Here is a 19,137-nt window from a genome sequence, read left to right as displayed (position 1 = left end):
AATAGGCTCGGCAGTCAGTTGGGAACGAAAAAGTGGCAGGGGAGTTTGGATACATTTGTGAGGTAGTATGTGCTGATAGAGATTGTCGGCGTCTGCCGATGGCAGCTTCTAGGTACCTAGGTAGTATCAAGCAGTATCATGCTTTATCATAGGTAGCTATCGGACATTCTCCGTCTTTTGATTGGGAGCGAGGGAGTATTCAACAGGAGTGCTTGGTAGTAGGCACTGCAGCGGGAAAGAGCTATCCCAGATAGGTCTACGACTACCTCGTACGTCTTGAGAAATCAATCTACCAAGATGCTACCTGCAATTTGACAAATGCCTTTGATCGCTAGCCAGAGAAAAAAAGATATCTTGGAGATGATGATACGATGTTTGATAAGATGGGGAGCTAGCCGGGGTTCGAGCTCTAGGATTGAGCCTAACCCACCTGATGCAGTGTAACCGTGCGGCTAGATAAATCCCAAAAGATCAACGACCTGCCTTCCCGTCATTGACATAAGTAGGTACCTAGGTAGGTACCTAGGTAGTAGCTAGCTGGGGCGGGGGTTCCGCTTGTGGCCAACGGACTAACGAGTAGGTACTCGCCCTTCGTCCTTCAACACTATCACGCCCCGTCCAAGGCTTGACTAGTGTCTCGGCACTCAGTGGCTAAATGATGCGGCCCTGCCTTGCCTGTCCACCTTGTCATTTCAACGCAGGTGACAAAGTGTATCAAAGTTCGAGGGCTCGTCGTCGGCCATCGCTTGGGGCCGGGGTGCCAAACATACCTACCTAAGGCCCGTATCCACTAGGGCCGGTGGCTAACGACTGTCCCATAATATCACTTTGTCCTCGTGTCACTTTTTCCATCAGGCCTGCCCTACTTTATACTGGAGCAAACCCCGAACGAAGGGGGCCTCCCTCAGCGCGAAATTGCTGTATTCGAACCTGTTTGGGCCTCTCCAACCGCCTCAGCAATACGGCAGGGAAGCCTGAAAAGCTGAAACTCGGATCCTTCTCCGCCCCGTCGGATATTCGCAGGACCAGAAGAGAAGCGCGTGCCTCTTGGCAGAGTCCCTTCCCGGTTGTCGAGCCCGTGCAGATCTGGATAAGCGGCGAGGGCGGCTGTCCCAGGCTCTGTTTGAGGGGGGTCAGCCTCTTTGATTCTTCCGGACATTCTGCTTTTGGACTTGATCTCTCTTGACCTCACACAAGAACATTCTTTGCTGGGTTTCTTGGTTCTTTGCGGAACCGAGACCGGCAAAGGTGAATGCCATGAGGCTCTCGCGGTCTTTGCAGTGCTGGCTCATATGCCTGTTTGCCTGGAGAATAGCCGCCGACAACATTTCACAACCCATCGCTATCTTTCGATCGGTAAGCAGCAAATCCTTCTGCAAGTTTTGCTTATTTGGCCGGATGCACTGGGTTAACAACAAAATCGCATGACAGAGGCCTGATTTATTTGCTCCGATCCTCAGTGTCTTTGACAGAGTGGAAGAGAAACTGGCACCGGGCTACTACTTCGTCGCCCCATATCAAGCCGCCCAGGAAGGCGTCCATATATATGACAACGATGCGGTAAGTCTGGCGCTTTCTCCTGGAAACATTTCTGGCCTGCTAATCTCCCATGAGAACTTGATATATTCCGGCTTTGGCAGCGCTGGTCCGGGTGTCTCCCACGCGCCTCAGACATGCATGTACAAAGGCGAGATCCATCTATGCTTCTATCAGGGTGTGCAAATGCTTGGCTGGGGCCACGGTCATGGCCTCATCATGGACAAACATTATCGCATCGTCAAGTCCATTGAGCCGGGCAGCTACCAGGCCTCTTCCGACATGCACGAATTCCGGCTCATCAACGATGGGAAGTCAGCACTCATGACCCAATACCTCCGGAGCGTCTACGACATGTGCCCCTGGAATCTATGCGATGGCCTTGGTTACATCCAGCAAGGGGCGTTCCAGGAGGTCGACGTCGACACGGGAGAAGTCCTGTTCGAATGGCATAGTCTGGATCATGTCCACCCGAGCGAGAGCTGGGTTCCACCGAGCACCACCGAGATCAGCGGAACTGCCGAGCACCCAGACAGTCCTTGGGATTATTTCCACATCAACTCCATAGACAAAAACAAGGATGGCGACTATCTGATCTCGGCGCGCCATACCTCAGCAGTGTATAAACTTTCGGGGGTCGATGGCCACGTCATCTGGCGCCTGAATGGAGCCAAATCGGATTACGCACTCGACGGTTTCCAGTTCTCGTCTCAGCATGACGCCAGATTCATCTCCGACAACGAAACGCACACGGTGCTCTCCCTGTTCGATAACGGCACCAATGGCTTCAACCAGACCCAGCCGCATTCGACGGGTCAGATCATTATCCTGGACCACCGGACGAAAGTGGCGACGTGTATCCTGAACCTTGACCCACCGTTCGTCGACGGCCACGCACACATCTCCAAGTCCCAGGGCAACATGCAAATACTCCCCAACGGTGGCATCCTCATGGGATGGGGCAACGACGCCTTTTGGACCGAGTACGCGCCCGAATCATACGAGATCATCTTCTATGGGGCGCTCGCGTGGACCAACACGATGAACTACCGGGTGCACAAATTCGACAACTGGGTGGGAATGCCGCTGACCAAGCCTGCGCTGTGGACGTACTCCAAGGACGGTCGAGAAATGATGATATACGCCTCGTGGAATGGCGCCACGGAAGTCCGGTCATGGCGATTCTACGGCGGCGAATCCAGGGAAGGGCCGTGGGAGGAAATCAGCCAGGTGGCCAAGAACGGATTCGAAACCATTTACAGGCACGGTGAGACGTACACATACTCGTACGCGGAAGCCCTGGACAAGAACGACCAGGTGCTGGGAGCCTCTGCCGTCGAGTCGACCTTCATCCCCAACGAACAACTACGAGAGTACTGTGACGAAATTGCCTGCCGGTTCATGCCCTCGCCCGAACAACGGAAGAAGGAGCAAGAGGACAAGCAGGGCAAGGAAAATGAGGACAAACTCAAGCAAGATCAGGACGAACAGGAGAAGCTGGATGCCGAACGACAGCGGGCCGAGAAGGTCAGGAACGCCGAAATTTACGGGGGTACATTCGCAGGTCTGGCCCTCTTCATCGTCCTCATCATCGTGCTGGCGACGAGGAACTTCGTCTCCCGCCCCGTCCACGTCCTGGCGAATAATGTCTATAGAGCGGTCAAGCGAAAAGGAGCCAGAGAAGTGGGCTCCGGCGCGGGCTACAAGGCTCTGTCGCTGGAAGAGCAGGACGGGGACAGGGCGCCGATGATCACGGACCCGTCTTGACGGTAAAGATCGACCCCTCTTTCATGAGCATTTTGCGAAAGGGTGTACTGGTGCCGTGGATCATGTTGCATTTGTTTGTTCTATAATTTTCGAGTATGAGGAAGAGATAAAAATGAATGATGTCACGACGATAGCTAATACGAGTCAAATGTCCAAAAGACCTCGGGAGTCAGCTCTCCTCGGTAACCATCTTGTAAACGCCTGTGTCGCGTGTCCTTCGTGCCCTCTTCTTTCCAATCGAAACCCTCCCGGGAGGGAAAGCCGCTTACAGACTTTGACACTACTGCAACCTCAGCAGCCACCATCTCTCCCGGCGATCCGGAGAGGAGAGGAGAGGAGAGAAGAACCAAGTTGAGGCTCCAGAGCAGAAATCCAAACTGTCTGTTGCGAGCAGATGCAGCCTCGAACAACCAGCTTGATTGGAAGGCGATGGGGGGGGGGGGAGATTTTGATTGCCTCCAGAGAGGGCCAAGTAAACCATTATTCTATCGAGACACAAGACTCTTTTAGGCGAAGCCCAGTGGGCAGCTTTTTCCACGATCCCGGAAAAAGAACGACAGAGAGGCAAAAGCTGTCGCACCCGGCCATGTCTTTACAAGCCCATTTCACCGGATATCTTACATTAGATTTGGTGTGGGAGTCGACATCATGCCGATTAGCCGTGCTGGACCCCTGGTCGAAGAAAATCCCACCCATGCATGTTTTAGCAACCATCTTGATGAAGTGGCTGATGATAGGGCTTTTCTACCTAACAAACTTTGCAGAAGTGGCCACATGGCCGCACCAGCCTGAACCCTGATCCACGTACGAGGGTGGCGGCAGGCAAAGCAAGCAGCCAAAACCCAAACAACCTATCGAGGTATCAAGATTAGGGTGCCACAACCGAGATGGCCGGTCTGTCGCAGAGGATACAGCCGGACAGGGAAGGACAGATACACAGATATGCAACGAGTACCTGCAGGCCCACGAGGGACAGAACAGGTCCTTGTTTGACGACGGGCAGCAGGCCGGTGGGAGCTTGGGGTGTCACAACACGCACATACGATTGAAGATTGCACGGGTTGCTCGCATCCGTTCTGTCCCACCATCAAACGGCATGTTGGGCAGGACGGGAGTACCGAGTAGCACATACGTCCTGCACCGTGGAGAGACGTGGGTGCCCGGGTACCGGCAATCACCCGCTGCCAGATTCAGCATTTGATCTGCTCGAGACAGGATACTACTCTCGTAGTGATTTCCCATACTCGCAGCTGGCTGTCGGGGGAAGAGGGGAGAGGGAAGATGAAGAAAATTTCCACGTGTAAGCTCTAAAGGAAAAGGACTGGTTATAGTCAAATGCTTGTCTTCAGCCTTCTCGTCAAACGAGGCTCGCTTCCATCAAGCTAAATATATAGGGGAGGGGAAAAAGGAAATGATGAAAAAAGGGGGGAGGGAGACCGGCGAAGACATCCAGAGGCGAAGGAAGCCCTTGATCCTGGCTTGTAGGTCAAATCTTGGTACCAGTAGAATGACAGGTTGTGGTAATCTTGGAATATGATTGCGAAACACTAGAGTGTGTGGAAGTCGGATTTGATATGCCCAAGGACTATTGCTGAGGCCGCCCTAAGTCGTCCTCCTACTCTAGCTCTTTCTCTCGTTCTTTAGTAGAAATGAGTGGACAGCAGAAAGGATCAAATTGTTACAATCAAGATAGGTATATGAGGATTGCTTCTCCCGGTCGCTTCGTCCGCACAATCAGCGGCTCGTATCGCCTTTGATTCCTCTGGACGATAGTCTGAATCCCTCGCGGGTTACATACAGAGTGCTCGTACCGAGTACACAAAGAGCCCTTCGCATTTTACGGGCGAAACTACCTACTTTACCTACCTAGGTACCTTCCAGGATTGGCGCCAGTTAGAGTCACTTCGCCTAAGGAAAATGCCCAACGATAGGCATGCCAGCAGCTACCACAAGTACCTAGGAGATCCTCATAGGTCACAAGTACCGAGTACTCATAAGTGCCAAGCAACTAAGACTTCCCGTAACTTTGGGGGCTTGGGGGGTGGCGCATCCCCCGACTCCCGGGCCCCGACTGACGAACTCTACCTTAGCCTAGCAGCCCTTGGCTCGGCTGAGTGCATGCCTGTACTACGGGACTTCTGCAGGCTTCTGCAGGCCTCTGCAGGCCTAGTAGCTGTCCTCGTATCTCCCTCTAGGGGAGCAACTAGTCCTCTAGTCCTCTAACAACTCAAAACGGCGCCTGGGCGCCCCGGGGGTTAACCTACCCTACTGGGCAGTGTGCCGTAGCACCAAGGCACCCGAAAACCTCGAACTACTGTGGGTTGACGTCTTGCAAGCCTCTCCCTCGCATCACCCAAACAGGTCTTCTCTCATATCTGGCTCGCCCGACTTCGGATATCCTTTATCAGATCCATCTTGTTGTAGGGGTACGGCTACCTATATTACCATATCCAGCATCTCATTCGAGTAAGCGTCTGCTGGAGTCTGCACATATCGCAGACACTTCATACGAGCACTTGACTGTCGCTTGTATCGCGCCCAAAAGCACCGTTGCTGACTCGTACCGCCCAACAACTGCGCCTGCGCTCTGGTCACCACCCTCTAACAAGATATCCTACGAGATTCGAGAGCACCGCTCCGCGTTGGAGACCTCCTCTCGATCGAGCATATCATGCTAGCATACATGAAAATCTATCAGAACATACCCCGGTGACGCATCTACGTATACACCATCTTCCATCATGCGGCACGACGTCGAGACCCGACCGGGCAAGCCTCCGCCGCCCCCATCGTGGGCCTCGATCCCGAACAAATTCCAACTCTTCATCATATGCTCTGTGCGGGTGGTTGATTTTTTCCAACAGGCTGCCCTGCAGGCATACATGTTTTATCAACTCAAGTCCTTTTCGCCCTCGGCGCCCGACAGCCAGATATCCTTCGAGGCCGGCGTGTTGCAGGGTGTCTTTACAGCCGCGCAGGTGTTTACAGGCATCCTGTGGGGGCGGGTGGCCGATTCGCCGTCGTTTGGGAGAAAGACTGTCCTTCTGATCGGGCTGACGGGACAAGGACTGAGCTGTATAGGCGTGGCATTTTCCAGAAGTTTCCCGGCCGCCGTGGTCTGGAGGTGTCTGGGCGGTGCCATCAACGCAACCGTGGGAGGAGCACGGACCTCATTGGCAGAGAGTACCGAGAAAAAATACCATTCGAGGACATTCCTGCTGCTGCCTCTGGCATGGAACATTGCCAACATCTTTGGCCCGCTGTTCGGCGGCATGCTCTCCGATCCCGTACACAACTACCCTGGCCTGTTTGGGGAGAACTCGACCTTTGGCGGCGCGCATGGGGTGTCGTGGCTGACGACGTTTCCTTACGCGGCACCCAACCTGTTTTGCGCTCTGGTCCTGTTCGCCGACGCCCTGCTCGTTTGGATGGGTCTGCGAGAAACGCTGAATTCCCGCAAGTATAACCGTGACCGAGGTATCGAGCTAGCCGAGAACATCACCTACCGCATCCGCACCATGGTCTTCCAGCGCTTCGGATACAGCCAGCTTGGCCAAGCAGACGCCGCAGCTGGTCCGGATACGGTGGACGACGAGAACATGCCCACAAGCACGCCGCTGGAACCACTGCCGCCCAAGGAAGGCGACAGCACCAACCCCTCGGCAGCGTCGTCGAAGGCGCCTCCCAGGCCGTCGGAGGCTCCCAAATCCGCTCCTCCATTCTACCATGCCATCACTTCCAACGTCCTGCTGGTGCTGGCAACTGTCGCCATCATGGACTTCCAGATGGGCGGTTTCGCTTCTCTGTGGACCATCTTTCTGTCCTCCGCCCGAGCCACCGACGAGGAGAAGGCTACTATCCATCTCCCCTTTGTTTTCACGGGCGGGTTGCAATTTAGCCTCCCCACGATCGGTCTGGCCATGTCGATTCTGGGCTTCGTTGGAATCATCCTGCAGTTGACGCTGTATCCGAGCGTCAATGCGCGATTCGGCCTCCTGCGCTCAACACGCTGGTCCCTGTTTGTGTTCCCCATCGCCTACGCTCTAGCGCCGTACCTGTCGCTTCTCATCTCCCACCAATTCCTGCTCTGGATGGGCATCGTCGTCGTCGTGGTGCTCCAAGTCGCTGCGCGGACTTTTGCGATCCCCGGCTCCGTCTTGCTAATCAACAACTCGAGCCCCAGTCCCGCGATGCTGGGCACCATCCACGGCATGGGCGCCGCGACGTCGAGCGCTTTCAGGACCATTGGACCCATCGTTGCGGGACACTGGTACGGTCAGGGGCTGGAAAAGGGTGTTGTCGGCTGGGCATGGTGGTGGTTGGCGTTGGTGAGCCTTTTCGGCGTTGTGCCCAGTTTCTGGGCCAAAGACGGGAGGTAGTGAGGGGTGTTGTTTTGTTCATTCTACTGACCGAACCCAAAAATAGCCCCTGGGGGGGCTTTATACTTTAGATTAATTGATGATGGAATGGTCATTCTCTGGCGTGTCATATATGAGGTAGATAGTGGTGGTGATCGGCAAGCTGGTGGACACTGTATGTATGTACGTTCGCATATACGCATGTACCCAAATACGCAGATACGCATATGTGAAGATCACAAAACAATCCAGCATACACACCTTCTTCCTCCCATCCCTCTCTCCTTTTTTCTCCAGTTTCTACAAGTGCACCCTGGCACGAACACACATCCGTACCTAGTAAATATACTACAGTGGTGCTACGAGTCAACTTTGCCGAAAAGCTTCTTCAGTGTATCATGCTTACACCGAGTGTACATGTGCAAAAAGGGGGGGCAGTTAGTTGTTGTATGTATGTACCTATGTCCTATTGCGGCGATATGTCGAGACTTGTAGGTACCTAGGTAGTCCATATTAGTCCTGAGTATGTTAGTATGTTATGTAGAGTCAAACCTGGAGACAGACCCTTTGACTATTCTAGCAAGGAATGGAACCACATGATCATCCCCAGCAGGGGAGTAGATATCCGGTCATGGAAGATTGGGAAGATTGACAAGGGGGGGCGCATAGCCAGACGAGGCTGAACTTCGATTCTTTCTCTCCTTTGAGTTTCCTTGGTACGGAATAGCTCCTCTTCCTCTCTTCCTCTACCTAACTCGTGTAGAATCAGACCACACACACACACACACCGCGTATGCAGTCCACGCACGCGCAACATTTTCAATGAACGATAGGCGTACTCGGTATATACAGTATGTAGGGTATCTGGGGGAAGATACTCCGTAGTCCCACGGTGACAGGCACCAGGCGTCCCTCCATCCCTTTCTCCTACTAAGTACATAGTTAACCACGGGTACCTACTCCTCCCAGAGTGCCTCCCACCACCGCACGAGATATATCGCTAGCAAGCGAAATCCGCAGCCGCCGCCGCGGCCCTGGCGGATAGTATCATGGGATGGCATCATGAGCACGCAAGCGGTCTAGCGATAAGCACTACACGATCTGCTGTGTCACGAAAGTCCAAGCGCATCACCCTCTTCGGGCAATTCAGCCTGCCTTGCAGAGTTTAGGCTCGCGGCTTCGGTCGAGAGGGGTCTGAGAAAAACAACTACCTAAAGGATTCCCATAACCATCCATCGGCTTGGTGGATGGACCGGATCGAGACGGAAAGGTTAAAAATAAAAGACCCGGAGAGAGGGAAGATCAGGCGGGAAACTGGGGAATAATTAATACTAGTGATTATTTATTGTGGATTGAGTGTGTTTCTTCAACGGGTATGCTGCTCGTAGCCTTAGGTGCTCAGGTGGTAATCAACAAGACTAAGCGGGCAGGGTAGGGTTGGTCAGATTGGCGAGACGAGCCAGACTCTTTTTTTTCTCAAGAGATGAGATGATATCGCGCGCTATGAGGCCGGTGAGACAAAGAAGAACTGTGAGACCAAAATCCAATCTCGGGCTCTTTATTGCATGTTCTTCCACACTTCTCAAATGACCCTTCTCCCTGGCCAGCCTAGCCCACGTATCGCGCATACCGAGTCCACACCTCATCGCTCTCTAAGCCGTCAATGTCGGCCTTGAACAGACACGCCCCAAGAGCCATGTCTCCCTGCTTATCCTTTGGCATCATGTACGCCAGGTCAGGCAGCAGGTCCATCTTCGCGCGGCGCACAAAATCAGGCTTCCCACCCAGGACCGGTCCAAAGTCACAGGTTTGGGCGAGATCCAGCTGTGCCCACGAAGAGATGAAGATGTCCTTGGCCAGCTGTTTCCGCGCACCATAGGAAAAGGGCCTTTTGTCTTGGGCGTGGGTGACTAGGGTTGCCAGGCTGCGGATGTAATGGTCGTCGACCTTTTGGAGAGACTGGCGGATATCGCTTGCGACCGTGGAGAGCGGGGACTCGGCGACCGTGCCGGCGACGGGCCATTCTGTATACGCGAGTCCCACTAGATGACCCAGATATCCCTTTGGTACAGGCGGATTCAACTTTGCTCTTGCGTCAACGGCCCGGAGACAGCGGATTGATTCGTCTCGCGAGACTCGACCGCCCGCGATGCGTACGGCGGTGAGGCGCTGGGTGTAAAAGGCAGTGATGGCGTCGTTGGTGGAGACTGGCTTCGTCGAGCCTGACGTGGCAAGCTTCTTGAGCTCGGCGACCTTGTCCTGAGGAAAACGCCAATAAATCCAAGAGGCGGCCTGGGTCGGTTGTTCCTGGGGAGGCGGTGGGGGAGCAGGACCGGCGATTGGAACGCGCATCTCATCATGGGTGAGTGCCTTTTCCCCTTCCTTGAGCAGTGGCACGATACTGTCGGCGTCTTGATTTCCAGCTGCTACAAGCTGCGGATCAAAATCCTCACCCCTCATTGCTGTCGCAAACTGTCTGATCATCACACCCTGCCCGTTCATATCAAGTGCATTATGCATGGAGGCGAAGCAAAGTAAGAGTCCACCACGAACAAAATTCGCCTGAATGATGAGTACCGGCTGCTGCACAGTCTGGTCATAGACATAGCCAAACCCTCTCATGGGGCAAATGACACTGCCATCGAGCATTGAGAAAGGGGCGTGGGCTCGAAGGATCTCATCATAAGATGGACACAGCTGAGTACAATCTCTTGGTCGAACAGGTGATTTGCCATCTGAATGTGGAGGGTAGGGCACAATCTTGTAGGTGCCTGAGCTTGTGCTTGATCGTCCTTCGTTGATTACTTGGCCTGTGAGAAATGGGTAGGCGTCGAGGAGTCGAAGTGCTGCTCGGTCGAGGGCTTTTGTGACCGTCTCCGGTGTGGAGTCGGCTGCTGTGCGAAATCCGAGCACTACTATGGTGTATGTGTCCCAACACAATTGTCCAAATATGCCCGGCTGGCGCATGTTGGTTGTCATTTTCATTCGACCCTAGTCGGCAGGGTTTGATGTTCTGGGCAAAGCCACAGTTTGCACTCTGCAACCCTTGGAGGCGAAAAGAGCATGAAGAGATATATGTTAGGCAATCTCCCAAGTATCAGCGTCCTGAGGAAGGTGCGGTGCAGGACTCTGCTTTCTTCTAAAGAACAATCTTCCAACTGTCAGCTTCTTGAGGAAAGCACAGGACTCTGCTGCATTCGCAAGAATCTGCCCTGCGTGGATTTCGTCCGAGGCGATTAAAAGACATCAACTGCATTGAGTGCAGGTGGTTAGGCTATGTAACCAATCTCCTCGCCGCGTACACTCTTTGCTGTCTTTGTGCCGCCTATTCTTTGGAACGATCGGCCTGTCATTGGCTAGACGCCTCTACTCAGCAGATGCCTTACGTATGACGCGGGCGCTCGGCTTGGACATCATAGGCGAAGATAAGCTGTATAGGGTTGGATCAGGCCGTCATGGTCGGCCTAACATGCAGGCCATAATTAGGTTGCATCTCTCTATTCTCCGTTGACATTGTTGTGGGGAATATGTAAATCGTCTAGGAAGTGTGGAGATCGGCCGGGAGTAAATCGTGCGCGTAGCTGAAGTTTGAACAATGTGGACGTGTGACGAATGCACTTGACCACAGGCATCTCCGAATGCATCCCAAAACCGTAACGCAACGCTAATATTATATTACGTCTTGAAGAAAGCATCTTGCCCGTGTTCAAACTCCGTCAATAAAGAAAGTTCGGTAAATGCTGGGGCCTACCGTTGGCCAGTGGACAAATCTCTTGGAACTGGCGCTGACTCTGTGCTGATGTCCTATCCTGAGCAGCCCCAGCCCTTGCCTCCAGGGAGATCGTTGAAGTTAATCGAATATCTCCGAGCAGGCCAGATGCACGCTCGGCGCTCGGGCATATAGATCATATGTGGCATCTTTCAGACTTCCCTGTACCTGATCTGTCCTGAGATTTTTAGTCAGGGCGAAATCCGTGAGGTACCAGAATCCTGTAACAAAAGATCGTCTGGTCTCGTCGCTGCATCGAACACGATCCACGGCGTAATTGTGAGCGCCACCTGCTCGTTGACCTCGCTGCAGACTCGAGTTTCGACAATCTGACAGAGACAACCTTCGGCCGAACAGACGTGGGCTCCTTACAGCAGAGGCGCTTGACCAGAAAAGCAATATCGATATCCAAGACAGAATCAAAAACAGCCCAAGACCGCCCTCCTCGTGGCAGGGGTATACGGAGCCATTATATGAGCTGTAGTCGTTTCTCGAGAGGGTTCGCCTTCCAGCCATTGTGTATTCATGTCCTCAGGGATGCTTTTGAGGCTTTTGTGGGAACAACTCGGTCATTCTTCTTCCGACGATCGGTTAAATCCAGCTCCTTGATCAATATTTGGCTCTCGTCACTCCATCGCCAAACATTGCTCGGGCTCGGAAGTGTAATGCGGAAATTCGGGTCGCATTCAGCCTCCTTTTCTGTGTGTCTGTTTCCTGCTTTGACAACGATATAAATCGCGCATTGATAAACCGAAAGGTGCTTTATTTCCTGGCGCAGATTGCCACGGCTGAAGAGTCGCGCCTCCCAAGTCGGCGTAATATGATTGTGTAGGACGTATCTTTGCTGGCTCTTCCGGTACACTTATTTTGCCGTTAACGGGAGGCCACGATGCCATCGGTGAGGGTTATAGCGTGCGTGGGCGTAGCTGGAACAAGCGGGCGGTGGCCACGAAGATCCAGGCTACTCTGATTGGAAATGAAATCAAGAAGCGATGCCCGTCAGGCAATGAAGATTTAATCCTGGCTGAACAACGTTGCGTCGTTCCAAGGGAATGTCGTAAATGACGACTGCCGGTGCCGTAGGACGTAGAACATAGGCTAACTTCTTCCGTTGAACGATCATGACGAATGGTAGCCAAAACTCTTGATAAGATCGGACAACATGTGGATGGGTCATGAATGGAACAGTGTTGGCCTCAGCATGTAGCTCGGGTACCCCGACGCCGGCTGGCTTTGCTGCAATCTCATGGCTAGAGCTCACTGTTTTGAGGGACATGAGCAAAACCCGAGGATACTGCCATCCGGTCGTCCTTCACCGCGTGGGATATCGCTGGAGAGGTCGGTGATTTCAGAAGCTGAGCAGAAAGAGGACAAGTATGGAGCATCTCAGACAAGCTTTCTCTAACATGAGGCTACCAACCCCTTTCTGCTTAACACGACTGTGCAAAGATCATTTCCAAGATCCCTCCTCACACTTCATCTTCACTTCGTCGACGAGAACTTGGGAGCCGAGCTTTGCTTACCTAGGTACCGGCCACCCTGATTGGAGCTGGTGTTTGTTGGCGAGCAATCTGTCGCGTGTTCCCTCTTCTTTTCAAGACACATGTTTCGATTCTGAGGACTCAGCGAGCCGAGCGCCGGAGGGCCGGTTGCTTGCAAGGTGCAACAGGCGGTTCTATCTCCGCTTGATATCTCCGAGATCACAGAAGGGAATGGGACATGTTGACCAGACACAACGTACGAACCGTGTCTTGTGGTTCTTACCTAGGTAGTTGGCGTGGCACTCGTGGTTGGCCTAGGCGCGAGCAAACAAATTGCGGGAAATGCCACGACGGGCCTATGCTCCACCGTTCCTTATCGATAAGCCTTTTCTCGCTTGCGCTCTGGAAATTTTTGTGCCACAACGATGCGAAAGCGGTTAACCAAGGGTTTGGGCCTTTCGTCTCATACTCAAGCACGCGGTGTATGTGTTTTCTAATTCCGTCGCGAGATTCAGGATGTTGCGTGAGATGTGAGTTGCTCGACTGCCCCTACACGAAGCAGACTGACATTTGCAGAAAACCTCGAAATGCTCGGACCGCCCGCATTGTCAAAGCACGCGAGCCTCAACAGCAGGAAGCGAGGAAACGGGTCTTGCTCCTACATGGAACAAAATGCCCACAGCCTGTCAACAGTGTGCTCAAAACCGTACACACTCTCACCAAACCGGACTCGGTGATGCTCACCAAGAAGAACGAGAACATCCACCCCTTCGAGAACGCCGAGTCCTTGGAGTTTCTGGCAGGGAAGAACGAATGTGGGGTGGTGGTCTTTGGCACCCATTCCAAGAAAAGACCGAACAATATCACAGTCTTGCGGATATACGATGGCAAGCTTCTTGACATGGTCGAGCTGCTCCTTCTTGTGCCCAAGGACGAGCCACAGTCGGAGGTTAAATTGCAGATCGGAGTCGAAATGAAGCCTTTAATATTATTCGCCGGGTCGCAGTGGGATGACACTTCTTCGTCGGCGCAAGCTACGCTCTATCAGTCCCTCAGATCTATAATGTTGGATCTTTTCCAAGGTGAAGAGGTGTCCTCGATTGACGTGGCAGGTCTACAGTATCTCCTAATGATCGCCGCGGGCGAGAGCCCTAATTCTTCGGGAGATCCGAACGATCCCACGAGCAAGCCTGTTCTTCATCTCAGGTGGTATCGAATTCGAACTATGAGATCCAACAGCCCCAAGATTCCTCGCGTCGAGCTCGAGCCTATCGGACCCAGCTTCGACTTTCGAGTTGGTCGATTCCACGAAGCGGATGCGGCCGTGATGAAGGATGCTTTAAAACATGGCCGTCGGCCAAACGAAGCACGGACGAAAAAGAACATCGAAACGGATCTGGTGGGTGACAAGATTGGCCGCGTGCACCTTGGAAAGCAGGATCTTTCGAACCTACAGACACGGAAAATGAAAGGGCTTAAAAGAAACCGTGACGACCTTGAGGATGAAGAAGAGATGGCAGACGTGGATGGCGAGGAAGACATCATTAGTCAAGACGAAGACATGGAAAACGGCGGTATGGACATTGACGACTTGTCGGAAGGAAGCAGTGGTCTAGGAAGCGGAGATGAAATTAGTATCGGCGAAGATGACGATGAGGAGATGAACGGCATAAGAGACGACGACAATGACAAGCCGAAACGCCAGCGAACCTCTTGAGGTGGACCGGGACTCGAGGATCTTCAACCGCCCAAATCTACGCTGGCAAGACATCGCATTCCAGAACGACTGAGCGTAGAGAGTGCAGTTGATGGCCATGAATTTAGGACTGACACCAAAACGACATCCGCCTCGTTCTAGCGAGAACGCGCCACTGAGGGACAGCGTCGCGTATTCCAGCTGGTGTCTGTGATGGTCAGGTCTGTGGGCCTCAATTCCCAAAAGGGCGTCTCCTCATGCTACATGCATCTGGTGCGGAATCTTTGGGCGGCGTTTGTTCTTCAACAACTGGAGAGACTTGAGGCATGAACCCGTCCATGAGGCGGAAGACGCAGGCCTCCGATAAGTCTTCGGTGCGCAGGCGGGGCCATAGTGGTTGTGTCTCTGATGAGAGAATACCTATGGACACGGAGCTGGAGGAGTACATGTGTCAGGGCATAGTGTACCTGTTGTTACGATGGGCGAGGTTTTCCCGTAGAGGACTTTGCGACTTTGTTAGTATCGGGAAATGACAGCGGGAAGTCTTGGTTTGCCGAGGCACAGCACGGCGGTTGAACAAAAGTCGCACTCACTCGACTGTGGGGAAGCGCAGCAATCAAATAGTGAGAAGCCGCCCGCGGTTCACATGCACCGAGACTCAAAGTCCCCGTCGAGCCGTCAAGATGATGTCGTTGTATTCCTCGTTCGCCGAGGACTCTTAGGACTCTTTCTCACACTCTTATTGCTCCCTCTGATCTTGAACCTGGCACCCAATTGCTCTGGGGTTTACACATGCCAATTGCTCATTCCAGCCACCCGCACGCTGCTCAATACCCATGACGTTGGCTGCCATCACCGCGCCCACTGCCTTGTAACCCTCCGCTGACCTTGCTCTTCCCTTCGTCCTTGCGCTTTCGAGAAGAAGAACTCTCGCGTTCCTCCAACAATCGCTTGTCATCGGATAGGGCGAAATGGATGTGTTAAAGGTCAGTCTTGCGATGCTGCGCAGTGAACCTCCCAACTGACACCCGCCAGGACACAGTAGAGTCCATCATCCTCAACCCCGACCTCGCCCCTCTCCTAGCCATCGTCAAAGCCGCCCGCAATGGCGCCGTCTACGGGGCAAAAGTCCGATTTCCCCATGCCTTGGTCATGGTTTTCTTGTTCCGATCAGGGACGATTCGAGAAAAAGTCCGACTTGTTCTAAAAGCGACCAGACAACACGCGCGAAACCTCGCATTCTTCGCGACCGTATACAAGTCCTCAATGTTATTATTGAGACTACTGAACCCGGCAACCCCAGGAAAAGAAGGGCCGTATGACACCTTTGTCGCTGGTCTGTTGGGCGGGTATGTTGTCTTTGGGCGAGGGAAGCAGGGCAGGTAAGGAATCAATCGCATAGCCGTAAGCAGGGCTTTGCCAGGCTAAACCATTGTCTTTCCCCATAGCGTCAACCAACAAATCGTCATCTATGTCTTTGCACGAGTGATTCTCGCCCTCGCCAGGCTCAGCATTGAGCCACCAAGCGCCACGAGCACCACGCCCACCCCAACATTATGGACCCAGAGATTATCACCCGAGGTCAAGGCAAAGATTCAAAACAACGCCTGGCCCGTTTTTGCCAGCTTGAGTTGGGCTTTTGTCATGTACATCTTCCGATGGCAGCCCGAGAGTATTCAGCCAAGCTTGAGAAGCAGCATGAAGTACATGTACGTTTGGACACTATTTGCTTCTGGCCCAGATGCTGACCCTGCTTGTTCAGATATGTCAATTCGGACTATTGGGACAGTTTCCGAAACTTCCTAATTCACAACAGTTAGAAAAGGGGAACGAACTGGATGTTGCTGCATTTGAAGACGGCGTTTTGAGATTTGGGCAACTCATGGTCTACGCAATATACGAAGTCCAAAGTGTGATATTAGAGGATGTTTCAGTGTCCTGCTTGGAAAAGGCCGGCTCTGGGCTGGAAGAGGCAGAGCTGGCAAGTTGAATACCTATGCTTGGAGGTAGGTTTTTGCATGGAGTGAGCAATTCTCAGAGACACCATTGAAGTTTCGAGCTCTTGAGCGGAATATCTCATCAATGGGCTGTTGTTATAAGTGAGCTGTACGACAGACTAGTGCTCTCGCAACTACAGACTTACCTCACGACTTGCTACTCTCTTTTCATTTTGCCTGCTTTGTCTACCGTATCGCCAGCAGTATCCTCTCTCTTCTTCTCCACCACCACCACCACCACCACCTCCTCCACGCTTTCTAAAGTAGAAATAAACGCTCCATCCCACCCAGCGTACCGAGTCCTCCCAAAACCTGAACAAGAGCAAACTCAAGAGTCTCCGTCTCATTAATATTACACAAAAACGTTCCCGTCTGGACTGGCCGGGGTGTGGCTGCAAATCCATCCATTGCGTGCGCCATCACTATTGCCGCACGGGTAATTGATTTGCCGGTGCTGTGATGGTTGCGAGGCGAAATATACCGCCCGCTGCCTGGGAGTGTATATAGGCCACTTTCTCAAGTAGTGGGACGTTTCATAGTGTGAGTCACTGCTTTCTAGACTTCGAGGTGGAGGGGGTTTTTTCTTTCATGATGGACCATTGCACGACGCGGATTGGCGCAGCCCATGCATGCGGTATGCATCATCGCATGTGTGTTTGTACATATAGATATATTCGTAATGGGGTCCATCATGATCATATCGGTGTTTGGGAATGATACCCAACGAGGTAGTCACTCTTGGGCCTCAAGACCATTGCCGACCCGCTTCTGCGAGTTGAGAGATGCTTGTGCCAGATGGCGCTGAAAGCGACTTATATATATATATAAGCTTGACATTATTGCGCTCTCTTATCCCACTTCTCGTTGCCATTCGTATCACATGCATATACTCCATGGTTTCAGATAGGCACACATGGAAGCGCAAAGCACAAGTGTTTGAGTCATTCAATCATCCAATCGTCCAGTTCAATCTGGTCCAATGCCTGCGATCCCTCCCCTTTCCCAAAGCAGCTTCAGACATACACCCCCGTGTCCCAGGCGGCACACTCGATCCCGCCCGGCCCGCCCGGTCCACCATCCCAGGCGTACATGGACACTCCGCCGCCCAGGGTCGCGTCGAAGAAGTATCCAGCGTTATAGGCTTCCGTGGCGCTCGAGTTCGGGGACGCGAACGTCGGGGCTACTGCGTACGGATTCTGATGGAATGGCGGGGTATGACCTTGCGGCTGGGGTTGGGGAAGAGGGTCGATTTGGTGGTCCGACGGCGGTTGATGTCCAGGATGGCCTTCCGTTCTGGGCGTGGGTATCGGCGTGCCGAATAGCTCGTCGCAAAACTCATCCACCGGCGGTGAGTCGACCCAAGATGTCGTCGATGTGCTGGTCCTGTTGAAGCGTGGGCCAGAAACCTGGGACAGAGGGGTGCTTCGTGTGTCTGATAGTGGCGTCAGGGGTGAGTGAAGCTGGGCGAAATACGTCGAATGCATTGGGACTTCATCCACATCGAGTGTCGAAGGCGGCGGTCCACAGGTGGTCGACGTCCGGCTCATGGTCGTCGCCGTGGCAGATTGTGGCGATTGCACAACGAAGCCCCGTTGTTCAGCGTGGGCCGTGCCAGGTGCGTCGCGGACCGATTCTCTTCGCATCGCTGCCCGAACCGGTTTCTTTATCTTCGGCGCAATGATCGGCGGGACAGATCTCCCCAGGCTGATGGGTGAGACAGGCTCCGATCTATTGTTGGTCGAGCAGGAGTCGATGTTGCTGTGTTCGGCATCGTCATCCTGGTCAAGCACTCCCAGTCGTTCAAGGATACCGTGCACGCTGGGGTGGCCATTGACTTCCTCGATGAGGACGCCATCCCATTTCTGGCCTTTGACGAGCCGCCGGTACAGTTCCACGACACCCGCTGTAAGAGCCTCCTGGTGTTGAAGGAGGAGATTGGTGTATCTTTGGCGCCGTCAGCGGGAGAACATTGATCATGGGACTCTTGAGATCTTCAGAGTTGTATTTTATAATCTAGTGGCTTACCTTTGGTTCGTGCTTGCAGATTCAGTCTTCCTTCGTACCTTATACGAACAAGGTGCTTGGTCCAAGTTACACCTCTTGCAAGGCTTCTCGCCGTCACACTGTCCAGGGAAGATGGTCAGTTCTGTCAAACTTCTGCTGGGCTTCTCTCTTTCAAGCATACAAAATGGCATTCATGACAAGAATGCGACTTACTTTTGCCTTCTTGACACGGCATCTTTCACAAGCCCGCGAAACACGCGGACGCGTCCGTACAGTCTGTTGATCCGGATTCATTTTGCTGCTTGCAAAGAAGACTCACTGTGAGAAAGGAGAATGATGGCTAGGTTTTTGTATGATGGCAGCGCCTGATCCGAGCATTCAACCGCTTCTGGCGGAATTATGCGCGAAGTACTTGGAAGCGCTATTGGAACCAGGGACGCTTTGGGTATTTGCATCATTTCTCCTCAGACCTGTAGGCAAGTCGGTAGAAATTCCAACCGAGCCCCAGCATTGCCGACCGGTTTTGTGA

The 19,137-nt window shown here is 53.1% G+C and overlaps 6 protein-coding genes across 6 annotated transcripts; 4 read left to right on the top strand and 2 right to left on the bottom strand.

The window, feature by feature from the left end:
* Window positions 1-1,257: 1,257 nt before the first annotated feature.
* Z520_05311 (uncharacterized protein) lies at window positions 1,258-3,303 on the top strand (the record flags this gene model as incomplete). Its single annotated transcript, XM_016775814.1, has 3 exons — window positions 1,258-1,356; window positions 1,432-1,560; window positions 1,615-3,303. 3 exons carry the CDS (start codon window positions 1,258-1,260, stop codon window positions 3,301-3,303), a joined length of 1,917 nt encoding a protein of 638 aa, XP_016632973.1.
* A 2,741-nt stretch (window positions 3,304-6,044) lies between these two features.
* Z520_05310 (uncharacterized protein) lies at window positions 6,045-7,682 on the top strand (the record flags this gene model as incomplete). Its single annotated transcript, XM_016775813.1, has 1 exon — window positions 6,045-7,682. The coding sequence occupies one exon, from the start codon at window positions 6,045-6,047 to the stop codon at window positions 7,680-7,682; it is 1,638 nt and encodes a 545-aa protein (XP_016632972.1).
* Window positions 7,683-9,269: 1,587 nt separating this feature from the next.
* Window positions 9,270-10,628, bottom strand: Z520_05309 (uncharacterized protein; the record flags this gene model as incomplete). The annotated part of the gene is made up of 1 exon (XM_016775812.1): window positions 9,270-10,628. The coding sequence occupies one exon, from the start codon at window positions 10,626-10,628 to the stop codon at window positions 9,270-9,272; it is 1,359 nt and encodes a 452-aa protein (XP_016632971.1).
* A 2,799-nt stretch (window positions 10,629-13,427) lies between these two features.
* On the top strand, window positions 13,428-14,628 carry Z520_05308 (uncharacterized protein; the record flags this gene model as incomplete). Its single annotated transcript, XM_016775811.1, has 2 exons — window positions 13,428-13,441; window positions 13,488-14,628. The coding sequence occupies 2 exons, from the start codon at window positions 13,428-13,430 to the stop codon at window positions 14,626-14,628; spliced, it is 1,155 nt and encodes a 384-aa protein (XP_016632970.1).
* Window positions 14,629-15,578: 950 nt separating this feature from the next.
* Window positions 15,579-16,427, top strand: Z520_05307 (uncharacterized protein; the record flags this gene model as incomplete). The annotated part of the gene is made up of 4 exons (XM_016775810.1): window positions 15,579-15,593; window positions 15,643-15,989; window positions 16,056-16,316; window positions 16,370-16,427. The coding sequence occupies 4 exons, from the start codon at window positions 15,579-15,581 to the stop codon at window positions 16,425-16,427; spliced, it is 681 nt and encodes a 226-aa protein (XP_016632969.1).
* Window positions 16,428-17,617: 1,190 nt separating this feature from the next.
* On the bottom strand, window positions 17,618-18,902 carry Z520_05306 (uncharacterized protein; the record flags this gene model as incomplete). The annotated part of the gene is made up of 3 exons (XM_016775809.1): window positions 17,618-18,548; window positions 18,630-18,727; window positions 18,822-18,902. 3 exons carry the CDS (start codon window positions 18,900-18,902, stop codon window positions 17,618-17,620), a joined length of 1,110 nt encoding a protein of 369 aa, XP_016632968.1.
* Between the last annotated feature and the right edge of the window lie 235 nt (window positions 18,903-19,137).

This window comes from Fonsecaea multimorphosa (genome assembly GCF_000836435.1).
Source record: "Fonsecaea multimorphosa CBS 102226 unplaced genomic scaffold supercont1.9, whole genome shotgun sequence".
NCBI lineage: Eukaryota > Fungi > Ascomycota > Eurotiomycetes > Chaetothyriales > Herpotrichiellaceae > Fonsecaea > Fonsecaea multimorphosa.
Note: the sequence above shows the minus strand (reverse complement) of the source record. Positions and strands in the feature narration are given on the sequence as shown.